This window comes from Chiroxiphia lanceolata, chromosome 3, assembly GCF_009829145.1.
Source record: "Chiroxiphia lanceolata isolate bChiLan1 chromosome 3, bChiLan1.pri, whole genome shotgun sequence".
NCBI lineage: Eukaryota > Metazoa > Chordata > Aves > Passeriformes > Pipridae > Chiroxiphia > Chiroxiphia lanceolata.
In genome coordinates this window covers 58,229,630-58,244,123 of record NC_045639.1, presented here as the reverse complement: position 1 = coordinate 58,244,123, position 14,494 = coordinate 58,229,630, and the positions used below count along the sequence as shown (strand labels likewise).

Here is a 14,494-nt window from a genome sequence, read left to right as displayed (position 1 = left end):
AATGAACAGAATTGCTGTCAAAAGTAATTTCGATACTGCGTAACTAATGTTGAGGTCTGAGTCTGTCAGCTCTTCCTAAGAAAAGGACTTAATTTTTTGCATGGTTTGAAAGTTTTGGAGTTAGTTTTACTTTGTTTCCTCCCCTTCCCCAGTATCCCTCATACCTGTAAGGGAAACAAACAAGCAAACAAACAAACCCGGAGAAATACCAAAGTGACATTGTTTGTGTGAATTCAAAAGCAACAGAAAGTACTGTAATAGGAAGTCAATCCAAATTGCACTCTCACCATTGCACTAATTTTTAGCATGAAGCTTCAAGAAAAATAAAAATGCAAATTGGATCTTGGCAATGTTTAATGTTTCAACAGTCATTAGATATGACAGGATTACAAAGGAGGATGGGGAAGCCTTAAGGAGAAAATACTGTTCAGTCCCTCTTGGAAGAGTGGAAGCTGTGCATCATGTCCTACAGGAAAGGCAGCACTATGGCAGCAACAACTCAGACTGTGAATAAGGGAGCTGGAGATTAACAGTGGCCGGAAAGAGGGATTCTGACTCTAATTTCCCTGTTTGCAGTGACAGGGTGGGGTCCTTGCTCTGTTTACCTGCTCAAAAGGTTTGATTGTGTGTTGATTTTTTTTTTTTTTAATCCAGTGCTTATCTACTGCAAAAGCCAGGGAACAGATGCTAGAGGTTTCTGAACAAGTGACATTTCTGAGGCATTTGGTGATAGAAGGTACTCTGTGAACTAAAGAAGTGATGATTGGCAAATGCATTGTGTGTTAGGATGGTAATTTCAAGTCATCAGACACAAGATATCAAATTTGTTATAATTTACTGACAACCTAGAAAGCTGAGTTTCTGTTCTTTAGCAATTTTTTCCAACCTAACTTTGGTTCCACTTTCTTGGAAGGAAGCAAAAAAAAAAAAGGACTCAAAATTTGTTGCAGACTAAGTTGCTGAAGCCTGCAAATGCTCAGCAGTACTGCTACTCCTCTTCCTTTCACTCAACAGCTGCAGGTAGCTTCCAGTTCCCTGACTTCAAGGGAAATTTGGCAGTTTAGTTTTCTTTTTCTTGTCCACTCTGCATTCAAACTGTAGAGGTTGAGAAGTCAACCTGGGATTAATAGGAGGCAAAAATACAATTTTGCACTCCTGCTTTAATTCTTTTGTTAATAAATCTGTTAGAATGTAAGCTACCTCCCACTCAGGTGAGATTAGCTCCTCTGTCCACAGCAGGACTCAAAAACTGTAGAACGACAGGGCTCTAGGGCTGACCTTAGCTAAGAAATCCAGAAGTACAAGGTCCTTAACTATAGAAATCTAGACCAATTACTCTAATTCAAATGTGGCTAAAAAGCACCCATTTTAGACTGCTGTTACAGCATGTCCAGCCAGGTCTGGGTATCATGTGATATGGCAAATCCATATCTGTGCCATGGATATCTGCCTAACCCTTGAATTTATTCCTGTTATTCCTCCATAGAACGTTTCAGTGCTGGAAAACCATCACTGGCGATCTACAATAGGCATGCTGCGAGAGTCACGGCTCCTCGCCCATCTGCCCAAGGAGGTGACGTAAGTGTCCACGGGAAGAAATGCATCACTGAAACTAGTCCATGGCTTCCTTCACTCTTCTTAAAAGGATACTAGCAAAGAGGCCCAGGCTTCAGAATAGGCTGAACTTCCTGCCCTCACTTGGTGCCAGTATGAAATCGTGAGACAAGTTATACAGCAGAAGTATTTTCTAAGATCTAGCCGCTTCTGCAGCACAGGAATGGCTACTCTCAGTACCAGGAGCATGGGGAGGCCCAGCAGAAGTGGAGCTTTTCAGATCAGTTGTTGGCATTTTTCATTTTACGTAGCACCAACTGAATATGGAAGGATTTAGTGATTAAAAAGCATGAAATATGAAACTGAAGGAGTTGGTCAAATAGCATCAAGACTGCTCAGGATAGCAATAGCTCCATGCCTGCCTGTGAAAGCACGGTCCAGCCTTTATGGGTGGAGCAAAAAAAAGCAACAACATGAGCACCTTGGCCAAGTTGATGCTAACTTTGTATCTGCTGGTTTTGTGCAGTACTAGTCCCACTGAGGAATGGAGGTTGAGCCAATGAACAGACTGCAGTACTAAATTTTAAATCACAGGTGACCTTACCAAGAATATAAACAAGTTACCTAGAAGCAACAATAAGCTTTGTATCTCTCCAAAAATTCTCTGCATCAGACAGTTGCATCCACCTTCAGTTGGACTTCAGTCCAGACCTTCACAACTTTGACTGCAACTTCAAAGTTGCAGTATTAACCACTCAGCTCTGAGCAGCTGAAATAAGACGTGAGCATTTTTCTTGATGCATCATGCTGCTGTTTTGGGGTGATTTTTTGTACTTTCCTAGCACTTTTCAGAAGCTTTCAGAACAACCTGTGCCAACAAGCATTTTTTGTCTACATTATCTATTCCTCTTGAACCCATTTAGGCAGGTAGAATGGTTGTACTCGGCAAACCCCAGCAGAGACTGACCAAACAGATCACACTGGATCCATAAAGAGAGAGGAAGCTTTATGCTAGCTGTGATCCGTAGCAGGTTGTTTTGAGCTATTAATGTTCAACGGTTCCATGATTAAAGGGGCTTATTTTCCTCCATTGCAGACAGGACATTGAGCAGCAGTTGGGCTCCCTGATCTTGGCAACAGACATCAACAGGCAGAATGAGTTTTTGATCCGTCTGAAATCTCACCTTGACAATCAGGATTTGAGGCTGGAGGATGCACAAGACAGACATTTTATGCTTCAGGTAACTTCAAAAGATATTTTTTCACTATTATTTTTACTCATTTTTAAAGTCACAGTATTTCCTATTATATGTTGGAGTAGCATATGATGGTATGTCTGGACATCAGCCTCTCCCTATTACCATAAACACTTTCCTTCTGCCACCTGGCATGTAAGGCAAGCATAAGGTGCCTCCAGTATTTCCTTTTGTAATTTCCTTGAGTTAAAAAGTTGTGAATGCAACAAATAGAGGAGTGTGTCAAATGCTAAGAAATGAAGAAAAGCTAGTAATTATTTTATTTCCAGAACACTGCTTCTCTTGCCAGGTAATGTTTTGATTGTAGTGTCTCTCTCTCCACTGGTGTTATTTTCTAGCACCATGCAGGAGAGCCCCCTCATTGGTGTGTTTTCCAGCACAGCGTGACATCAGGTGTCCAAGTCCTGTTCCTGTGATGGACACTCAGGAACTGCCTCTGCAGAGACAGCTGTTGCCATGGCAGCAGATGCTTCTCTAGAGCATCTACCCAGCTAATGAGAGAACCATGCTTTATTAAAAAATGAAATAGATTCACACTGTTTCTTCCAGTTAAGCTGCAGTCATTAGCAGACTTCAGAATAAACCTCGACCTATTAAAGCATTATCGTGATTAAAGTAGCTGCATATACTTGCTTCTTTGGAGAAATTACATTAATTTCATTCTTAAGTCCATAAAGAAGTTGGAGTAATTATTATCATTTATAAAACAAATACCTACATGTTTTCCTTTTGTCTAAGTTACAGTTCCTTACTGTTGCAAGGAAAGAAATGCTGATCTGGTAATTCTTCCCCCTCCTGCTCACCTGTCCTGCATCAAACAGTCATCTGTCAGATTCCTGCATAGACCATGCAGGGCAGGATGACAGGTTTATTATATTTCTGTACAGATTAGGCAAGAAAGTTGTGCAAATGCCAAAGGCAGAGGAATTACAGTTCTCAACTGTGGCAAAAAGGTTTCTTATGTACTTTCTTGAAAATAGTAACTAGGGAACAGACATGATGAGATTTAATTATCTGGTGGATTAGTTGTGGAAGAAAAAAAGAAAAAAAATCAAGGAATCTTGATTGATCGGAATAAGCTAAAGAACATCTGAAAGGTCCTTGTAATAGATAGTAACATTAGGGCTTAATCCAGAAAGAAAAGTAACGTGGAGACTTCCCTCCTCTGGTTCACAGGTCTGAATTTATACAGGAAATGTTTCTTATGTTTTCTGCATGGGTGCCAGAATGACTTGTGACTTCTGTCAGGCTAACTGACTGTGTTCATGACATGAACATCTTGTTCCAAGGCAGTAAGACAGGCAGACTAATACATGGTTTACTTTTCTGAAACAGTTACTTGATTTTTAAAACCTCTTGCCCTCCTGTACGCATTCCCCTGCAAAGCACTTAAAAGTACTAGTTAACTAAGTGAAACCAAGCCAGGGGCAGTGCTGAGAGCCTTATGCTCAGCTTTGTAAACAAAAATGTGCAGACATTAAGATGAAGTGTAATTGAAGTGAGATGCAAGGTCACTCACTGAGACTGCAGAGAAATGATGCCCGAATATACCAGCTTGGCTCTTCCCTTCCTTGTCATCAGCCATGGATACTGAGCCAAGCAGTCAGCAGGAGCCAGCCTGAGGCTTTTGTTGGCGTATTCCTTGCAAGGAATATCCAAAACACTTTGCAGCCTTGGAATTTGGCCCTCCTCTTGTTCTCACTACGGTAAAGCGGAGTGCTGAATGAAAGTTTTGTCTGTAGCTTAAATAAATGCTCTTTCCTCAAAGGGCACGTTTGGGTGAGGCTGAGTCTCTAAAAGGTAATCTTAACCCTTCCCAGCATTGCTGGTGAGGCCTGGCAGTTTCATGACTGCAGATTTACTGCTGAAGCATTGCTATACAGTAACTTCTTTTCTCACTCCTACTTTTCTTCTTGCTTTTAGATTGCACTCAAGTGTGCTGACATTTGCAACCCTTGCCGGCTCTGGGATCTGAGCAAACAGTGGAGTGAACGGGTCTGCGAAGAGTTCTACCGGCAAGGTCAGCCCCTTTGACTCACAGCAACCCCCTTTTACCTCAGATTTCCGTGGGTTTTGTGTGATGAGTCAGAGGAAGAATTCAGCATAACCACCTTGCCTTGAAATGTCCCTCGAGGATGAGATGTTGAGAGATACACTGCCTCACTGGAAACGTGGCAAGGGGCAGAAGAGCAGCAAACGTTTCTCTGCCCTCGCTGTTCCTCTACGAGCATCAGGCAAGAGAGAGGGCTCTGCTGTGCCTCAGCACTGGAATTCAGCTTAAGAGCCCACATCTAGGTTCTTCTCTGAGAGCCCTCTGGTCACCATTGGCATTTCTGAGCTGGAGCAGCGCCGGGGCCACACTGCCCCAAAATCCTACCACTGCCCACTATGTTTTATCTCCCTTTTCATGCTCCCACTACAACTCTGATGGGAGCCTTACCCTCACTGTTTCCCAAATATGACACATTCTTCTGCCTACAAATGCAGAGAAAGGGTTCAAACACGCTTCCCAGCATGCTGTTGAAAGGGCCAAAGCTTGCAAGCCAAACCTCGGCTAGAACCTATTGCAAATGTTTTCAAACCCCTGCAGAGAGCACAGTCAGGCAGGGTTTTTTTTTGAAACACAGTAATTACACCATTTGGCTCTATCTGCATAGGCAAGGTCATTCTGTGCTACAACACAGGGTGCAGCAGAGTTTAATCACTGCTAAATTCTTTGTTCAGAGCATCCTGAGAGTTGAAGGCAAGCAGTACAAACACTAGAAAAGCACGCAATAAAATTCTCAGTTCATCTGAAATTTTGCACTACAAAATTAAGCCACATCTGAACTGGTACCTGGTACAGTTATTCCATAACAAGGACAAATAGGTCAGCAAGTTAATTTTCAGCAAGTGTCAGTTTCAGCTGGTAAAGTGTCTTTGGCTTTGATGCCTTTGAAGCAACATAAGCAACTTGCCAGATGCAGGTTTATTTAGTCAGATGTATAGTCAAGGCATAATCAATATCCAGCTCATGAGAACAGGGCCCCAGTGATGTGGTACCTTAGTGTACTGAGGGACCATGATGAGAAAGCACTCTCATCTCCTATAAATGTAAGCTTTTTCCACAGCCCTCAAGATTTATTAGTCTAACATCTAAAATATACCTCTGAAAGGAGACACCCGAGTCTATGAGACCCGTTAGAAGCATGAAAGGGAGAAAAAGAACATTTCATGTGGGACAATATACAGAAACGGTGGTCTGACTATCACTAGTGGCTGTATAATCCTGTTACGTGATACAAAAACCCCCAATAATAAATAGCACGTATTTAGAGACCATTGTCACTTTAAATGTTTTTGTAGACCTCTCTACCCCTTTACACACAGTGCTGGGGCTTGAAGGTATTTTTTGGCACTAAGTTTAACATTTGGAAACCATAGCTCTCGTGTTTTGATTTTTAACTATAGATGATACTGAGAATACCACAACTAGTGCCTTGTTTAATCTTCCTTCTGGAACAGATACAAAGTTTTAACATTTTTTGTATCAAACATTTCTAATTCTATTTTAATAGAGACTCAGATCTTGATCTTCTAGTGTTCTGGTGCATCTATGCTACATTTGTTAGTAAATAAAATATACAACCCAGGTACATTTCAGGGAGCACCTGATGCCTACAGCAGCTCCTAACAAACTTTCTTTAGAAAAGTACTTTAACCTGTTTTCAGATGTTTTAAAAGTCAGTTAGGAAGACAAGGTAAGTAATGCAACTTGATTTATTTATATGAAACTGGAACTGGTAAGACAAAGTTTCAAGAAAATGGCTGTCGTGGTTTGACCTCCTCCAAAAACCCACAACAATGGCTAATGTTTAAGCAACATTAACGATCAGTTTGTCTTATGATGTTTTACAATTGCTTGGAAGACTTTACCCACCATGAAAGTTTTCAGAAGCTAATTCATGCAGTTCCTTCGACAGCAACTTGAAGCATAAGAAAATTGACCATCATTTTAAGTTCTTACCATACAAAGGAAAAATCTTACTTTTGTCAATTAAATTACTTCTCAAAGACAAGAAGATGTTGATACATTTTGAGCCAGGCAGGTCAACCATTTTCAACCCAGAATACCTAGAGAGAGGATGTCACTGGAGTTAGACACTTTTTTTCAGTCAAAAAGTTTTGGAAGGTGGATGAGAAGAAGACAGTCAAACTGCACATTTGGAAACATGACAAACTATTTTGTGTCAGTTTTACTAAATTGTTCCTTTTGCTGTTTATGAAGCTAAAAATGTTTCCCTGATATTTTCTAAATAGCTAATTACAACTGAAAATACTCTGCTCACATTTAAAAAGAAATTGCATGCTGCAGAGAGAAGAAAGGCAAGGCTTAAAAATGCACATGGTGTTTTATATGGGACTATAGAACCTAAGTAGCACAAAGCATTTAAATCAAAACTGTTAGCGGGGAGAAAAGAGCTTTTAAACAAAACCAGTGGATTTAAAGCAATATATTTCTTTATTGGGTTTTGCAGTGTTTTGCCTGAACTACCAAGTCTTACCTAACCAGCCCTTACTACATTCTTATTAGTGAATCAGATGGACAAAATATTTGTTATCTGAGGGGAAGGGGCACATCTTAGCTTGCACACAGTTAACTCTCACTTCCCTTCCATACTGTAGACTGGAAAGTAATCAGGATTGTACACTGGCAGAGAAAACTAACAATCACAAAGGATGAATGTGTTGCACTCACAAACAGAGTTTGTTTAAAAAACAAAAACACACTCAAAACTTTACTCACTTATAGCGATCTTTGTATGAAGTAATTGCAGGCACAAGGAAATGCCACCTCTCCAGCAGAACAAGTGACTGTTGTCTGGATGACAAGGAGCAAATGAGACTCTGAGATGTTTTTCTGCTGAATTCTTAAATCCAGCTGGCCTGTGGTCTTCTGTGACCACTCCAGTATACACATGGTCATTGCTATTGATTACCTTCAACTCTATAAAAAACATCTCCTGTCATAGCTATATACAGAAGACTCCCCTGTGTGGCTGTTTCTGCAGGAATAGTTTCTACTGACTGTTTATAAGCATCATCTCAATGCCAAATCTGACCAGTTCTGCATCAGGAGCAATCTGAGGTGGCATCTAGAGTGAGCAGATCCCCCAGCCTACTCACACTACAGTACTACCAGAGGCACATTTCTTCTAAAATTTATATTCTGCAATTTTCTGTTAGGAAGACATTTGAGTAAATGAACTAATGAATGAAGTAAATGAACTATAGAACGTCTCAAAGGTCTTTCACATGAGGGAGTATATTTTAAAGTCCTCAGAACACTTACATGCTCGGATTTAATGTTCATTCAAAAGTTATCCTTTCTTAGATTTTTCTTTGTATGGATAATCAGTTTCTCTAATACCTAAAAAGTCCAGAAAAGGAAGGTATTTAGACATCTGACATGGTCGTCACTGATAGAAGATTCCAACTGCTCAAATTCACACAGTTGCAGTAACTGTAAGAGTGTGGCATAGGTTTGGAGAAGGGATAGAAGTGGCACAAAAATATTTGCTCTTTTTTTTTTTTTTTGCAGGTGATCTAGAACAAAAATTTGAACTGGAAATAAGCCCCCTTTGTAATCAGCAGAAGGATACAATACCAAGCATACAGATTGGTAAGTATTTAATTCTCTTCATGTTTATCTCACTATGGCACAAGCTCAAAGAGAAGCTTTTCTCCACCACCTGCTCCACCCCACTCTAGTTGTGGATACCATAAGAGTTACGAAACATGTTCTAAATTAAAATGTTCAAAAAGAAACCCTATCTAAGCCAAATGTTCAACAGAAAGGCAAAGGAGTCATTGCATAGGGGGAAAAGTGTCCATGGAGAAAAATTGCAGCCAATGTGGGATTAAACACTGGTTACTTTCTTGTCTGAAATCTCCTCAGAGGGATGCTGACTCTAACAGATTTTACTGTTACACATGCAGATAAAGCCGTGTCTTGTCACGTATGCTGGTCAAAAGCTGTGCATTTCAAAAGGACTCCATGTCTGTTTGAGGGTTTTTTGTTATTTCTTATCAGGGTTTTTGCCACTTACATTGCTCTCAAGGCACTCTGTGAATGGATTTGTTGCTCACCAGGTGTTCCTTGTATGTTTCCCCAGGGTTCATGACATACATCGTTGAGCCACTCTTTGAGAGGTGGGCCCAGTTTACAGGCGATACTCCCCTATCTGAAAATATGCTAAACCATCTCAGGAGGAACAAGGCCAAGTGGAGAAGCTTGCTCCACAAGCAACACAGCAGTAGTAGGAGCAATGACCACTCAGGTCAAGTGACTGGCAGCCAGGAACAGACTTTAAATGAAGAAGAGACTCCCTAGAGGCAGCTTTGCACTTTTCCTTATAGCACTGCTATCTCCGTCTTGGTCACAGCAGCAAATAAGATCCCGAGTAGCCAGAAGCCTGTTGTCGAGACCGTGCAAAGGGAAGAAATGGCAAAGCAGAAGCTGTAAGGGTCCTCACCAACAGGCCCAAGGTTCTGCTGGGTTTCTTTCTGATCCTCACGTTCCATTCCTCTCCCCTCTCTTCGTCCTGCGCATGCCTGATGTCATCCGTCACTCCTGACCACGAACTGTCCGATTGCGGAGTCCCAGTCAGCAGCAGTTACGGCTGCCGTGAAGTAGGGAGGATTCCTGAGAGAGCAGGGGAGACAGAGAGGCACTCTTGGTTATATATTCTTTACCACAAGTCATACTGTGACATATGTATTTAGGCCCAGAGCGCCACACATGTTCCAGGCTGGCAGCTGGGCTGCACATTAAACCACCAGCATCTTCGGCATCCAGAGGACACAGGCTGACAGACGGTGCTCACAGAGGGCAGAGAGAGTCTGGTTGTTTTAGTAATTAAAACAAAAACCTTTTTAACTTTTGTATTCTGTGCACTAAACAACAGATCTAAAAACCTTGGACTGAAGTTACTCTCTGTATACATGCCTCCAGTGTAACAAGGCTCGTTTTGGTAATCATTTTTATGCCACTTTGGATAAAAGACAGGCATCTTCTCATTGCAAGGAACAGTATTCCCTCGCAACCGAAAGGGAAGGTGTAGTACAGTCTAAACCTTTGAAACATGAACAGATCTATCTTTTGAGTACTGTTTCAAGTAACCTGTTTATATTCATATGTGTATATTTTCTGTAAATACAAAGCGCTACTGATTCCCATGCCAAAATACTGGAGTACTGTGGGATTGCTACCTGTAAAAACATTGGCACTGTGAACAGAATACTGTTAGTTTTAATACAAGAGAAAGCATTTGTAAATATGGTATAGAGTTTATTAATATACACCATTGTTTGTGGATAAAAGCCTTAACTTTTAGCATCCTTCATAGCTGCCAAAATCATATGATTACAAGATACGATTCTGAACTGCCTTTCCAGTATCCAAGGTGTATCAAAGGTCATTAAGGAATGAAGTCCAGCAGGATAACTTCTTGAAAACTTCAAACACATTCCATATGGGTCCATGTTGTTAATCCATGGCACCTTGCACATTTGGTCTAGGCAAATGTTTCACAGAGCCTGAAGTTCAAAAAAACCTGAGCCCAACAGCAACACCACATGATTTGACAGTTCAACCTGATTACCATTTATTCAAGAGTGTGAATTTTTACTAAATAGCTTAGTGGTCTACAAAGCACGACATTCAGTAGTTCTGGAGTCCAGTTGTTTTCTCAAGAGATGTTGCAGTGTAGCTGATTTTCTCCCCCCATTCCCTCCTTAGATAGCCAGCGTCAAAATGCATTTGTATTTTTCTTGTAATTTAAATAATACTTCAACTGACTTTTAGGTTGGTCTCAGTCAATGAAGGAAAAAAATCTGTTGCAGTCAGACTATTAAGAAAAATCTCTTAACTGTCATAGTTGCTGAGGAATTTTCTATAATCTTGTGTTTGTGAAAGATACATGGCCTTAATTATGCCATAAACAACCTCAGTTTGAAAAGTCTTTATAAAACTTAAGCTTCCACCATTTCAATGAGATTGTATTCTCAAGTGGTAGTCCCCTTCTCCTCTGCCCCCAGTAAAAATAACTGCATTCAGGTGTAGTGTTCTAAACCCCCAATACATCAAATCTGTATAGCTGTTTTCCAAAAAAACTAGCAGATATGGCCATATAATCATGTTTGGATGTGAATACCTTGAAGAGGCCAACAAAGAAAGAGCTATTTAAGTCAGTGTTTGAGAAAGATATTTACTCAAAAAAGTGCAAGGGGAGATATAATAGATTTTTCTCAATTGCAGGGGATATTGACTTGATAAGAGAAAGTTCATGCTCAGAAGGTGACTAATATGTTAAAGGAAAATAAAAAGCGTAAGTTTTAGTAAAGTATGTTTTACTCTACTAATTCTTTGTGTGTATCTTCAGAGAAAGAAGCTGAAACCCAGTGAAGTAGGAGGGTGAAAACACTGTGAGAACACAAAGCACTCCAAGAATGGTGTTTTTCTTCCCCCTCTACTGTTACATAAGGTATAACCATATGTAGGTAAAACCATAAGGTAGAAAATCTCTTTCTTCCTCCCACTTCTAAATGAGACTCACATATTAGAAGGACCACAGCAAGCAGAGAGAGAGAGAGAGAGAGAGAGAGAGAGAGAATTGAAATATAATTAAATTGTTTCTAACTGCAGGACATAATTTCTTCTTAACCACCTGATGGTAGGGGCAGAAGCATCACCATTTTGCAGCTTTTTAGGTGTATCTTTCCTTCTGACAGATTTAGGACAATTATTAGGACATTACACAAGCAGTGTAATGTGCTGCTTAGAAGCACTTAAGTACATACAAAAGGATATAATTTCCCTTGTTTTGTCTTTTTACTAAGAAACGAAAGCCCTTTTCCTTCTAGTTCAAAGAAATTTTTTATAATGTTCTGAAATTTAGTTAAACAAACACCGTGTCTAGCAGCATAAAAAGCTCTTGACAGAGACATTGTTGAGCTGTTTCTGAAGAGCTTCCAGAAAATAGGTCCAGCAGGTACAAATGAAATTTTGTTACAGCTACATTAAACTCAAGTCCTTTTCTACAAGTGGAGCCTGCAGAGTCCCATTACAAGTTTGCTCTTACCAAGCTAAAACTTTTTAACTTTAAAAAGCTGCTCTGAAAATTGTGGGGGATTTTGGCGCACTGATTTGCTAGATTTCATACCTGCTAGATTTCAATCACCTTGTCTAATGACATAGTGCTTGAAATAGGTTCACGGTGGCTCCAGCAATACTTCTGTACTTGTGAGCCAAACCCATTACACAAATTTTGGTCTGGCCAGTTTGCCTCAGGTGTTCCAGACAGAGGTGTGCTGAACAGTTAGGCTCTGGCAGCAGATTCCTGGCAGCCAAATTCACCGGGGTCTGTGATGCAAAGTGCAACCATCTGATTTCCCTTAGAAGCCAAACAATGACCGATAACAGCCAATCCAACAACACCAGTGTTCAGTATATGTGGTTGTGATACACACTTGGTATTCTGTAGTTTGGAGGGCATTTCTGCACCAGGTTTTCTCCCCAGGATGCCAGCAGAATGCTGATGCACAGAATGGAAAAACTATGCAGATAATACAGATTTCTGTGTTGTCAGCCCCATTAGCCACTTTACAGAAAGCCTTTGTACAGTGTTTTTCCTTCTTACTGGGCCAGTGCAGATAAAAGATTTTGAAGTTTTTTTAAAACTGAGTTAAGGTTTCCATATATGAAAAGAAAAAGAAAACTACTAAAAGCGGGAGGTCAAAATGTTTTTATGGCCCACAATTGCAATTCATTTGATTAAAATCTAGCTTCTTTAAATGAAGATTTCATGCCATCAAAGAGAAATTTTGTATAATTAAGAACAATAACAAGTAATGATAAGTGATAAGTGAAAATTTTAGGCTGGTTCAAATAATGCATACGTATGCATTGTCAATAAGTCAAGATTTTACTTACCTTTGGGTTTTTAAGTGTCAATAGTCCAGCCACCAGCCAAAAGGACTATTAAAAACATGTACCTTTGGAATAAAGGAACAGAGAGAGGAGTAACTGAAATGAAGTAGAGTCTATGGAGGAAAAAGAAAAAAACAAAACACGTGATCTGCCGTTGTATCTAACCTAATCTACAACACAGGTCAAATATTTTTGTATAAACTTGTGATTTTCATGAAGGAAACCAAGGCCTCCCCAAAGATTAGTAGCAGAGAAAGCTGTTACCACAGTAAATAAGATATGCCCACTGCATAGCTATCTTACCAGCTTTTCCAGTCTGTGGTTGAAATTTCTGTTAAAAGTTTCTGTCAAATTAGATACAAAATGCACACCAGCCCTTCCAAATGGATTCTCCTAAGAAAGGAGAAACACTCAAGTAGCTACAATTTTATTTTCAGGTACCAGCCAGTGTACCAGCCATAATTTATAGCCTGATATTTTAAGTCACTCAGCTGAGTTGTCCATAAAATATGCCCATTCCTCTCCTGATACCACCATCCCCCACTCATGGCCCACAAAAATCAATAATTAAATTTGAATTAAGATCCTGCAAATTCAAAAAAAGCCACCCCAAACAGAAACGAAGCAAAACCACAAGGCAAGTTTCATGCCATGAATATGTATTCAAATAACTTTGATTGGTGCAAACTGTTACTCTATTATTTGTTTCTATAATCCATCCAATATTTTAGGTACATAAACTTTTAAGTGCAGAGCATCAGTTTGACTTGGATGTAAAATATATTCTGCTTATCTTTGAATTCAAGATTGTATATGTCATGTTTATTGTAAAGCATTTTATATATACATATTCGCATATCTTAGACAACTCTTTGGGCCAAGCACTGGTCCCCTCAACTTCACTGGGACCAAGAATCAGCCCCCGTATGTGCGTATATATGCCATATGCATCATTCTGAAAGGAAGCACTAGATTGTGTGAAAATGCTGTGACTGCTATGCAGTGATGCCAAGAGACTTAACTGTATCTTTTTTAACATACTGCTGTAAGTATTCATCATGTCAAAGAATGACAACTAATAAAAAAAAAAAAATGAAGTGTCTCAAGTTCTTTGGTAAGGCCAGTTGATTGAAGCATCTCCTTAGTTTGCAGAACACATTCTGGTTTGACAAAACAGCAAAATTCCTGCTGCATCCATCCTCCCACTGTCTCTCCTTCTTAACAGCAGAAAAATCCCTTTCCTAGTGCGATGTTTCTGAGAAGAACTTTAAATTTACCCTTAGCCTTGCTGTATGAATTAAACGGACTTAGGAGCAAGAAAAGTATTTCCATATAGTTTTCCTAAGCATGTAGTAAAAGGATTTTCAAGCCCCAGGAAAAATGTTTTCCTGTTCAAGTATTTAAAGGAGAGAGTTGTCTTTTACTATTGTTTCAGCTCCAGTAATGAGTTCTCCTTACTATCATTGGTCAATGTCCATTTTCTCATTTCTCATTTTCAGACCATATTATTTATATGTGCAAATTTACAAAGGCTTTAGAAAATACGAGAAGCACTGATGTTCTACACTGGTAAGTATTTCTAAGTGAGAAATACTTAATATTTGTCACTTCAGGGACTTGACTTTGACACATCTTTAAAGCCAGAATTTATTTGTACATCGGATCTTTAGGAACAACACTCAGTGGTTTGTGCCATGCAAATACTACAATTGAA

General features: G+C 39.8%; 1 protein-coding gene across 2 annotated transcripts in view; it reads left to right on the top strand.

Annotated features, from left to right (window-relative positions):
* The window catches only part of PDE7B (phosphodiesterase 7B), a 176,360-nt gene extending 162,474 nt beyond the window's left edge, over positions 1-13,886 (top strand). For both annotated transcript variants that reach the window (XM_032681637.1, XM_032681635.1), the window contains 5 exons: positions 1,487-1,578; positions 2,651-2,795; positions 4,734-4,830; positions 8,392-8,472; positions 8,966-13,886. In XM_032681637.1, the coding sequence (XP_032537528.1) occupies positions 1,487-1,578; positions 2,651-2,795; positions 4,734-4,830; positions 8,392-8,472; positions 8,966-9,183 (633 nt within the window). In that variant the 3' untranslated portion in view covers positions 9,184-13,886. The remainder of the gene's footprint in view (positions 1-1,486; positions 1,579-2,650; positions 2,796-4,733; positions 4,831-8,391; positions 8,473-8,965) is intronic.
* Positions 13,887-14,494: the final 608 nt, after the last annotated feature.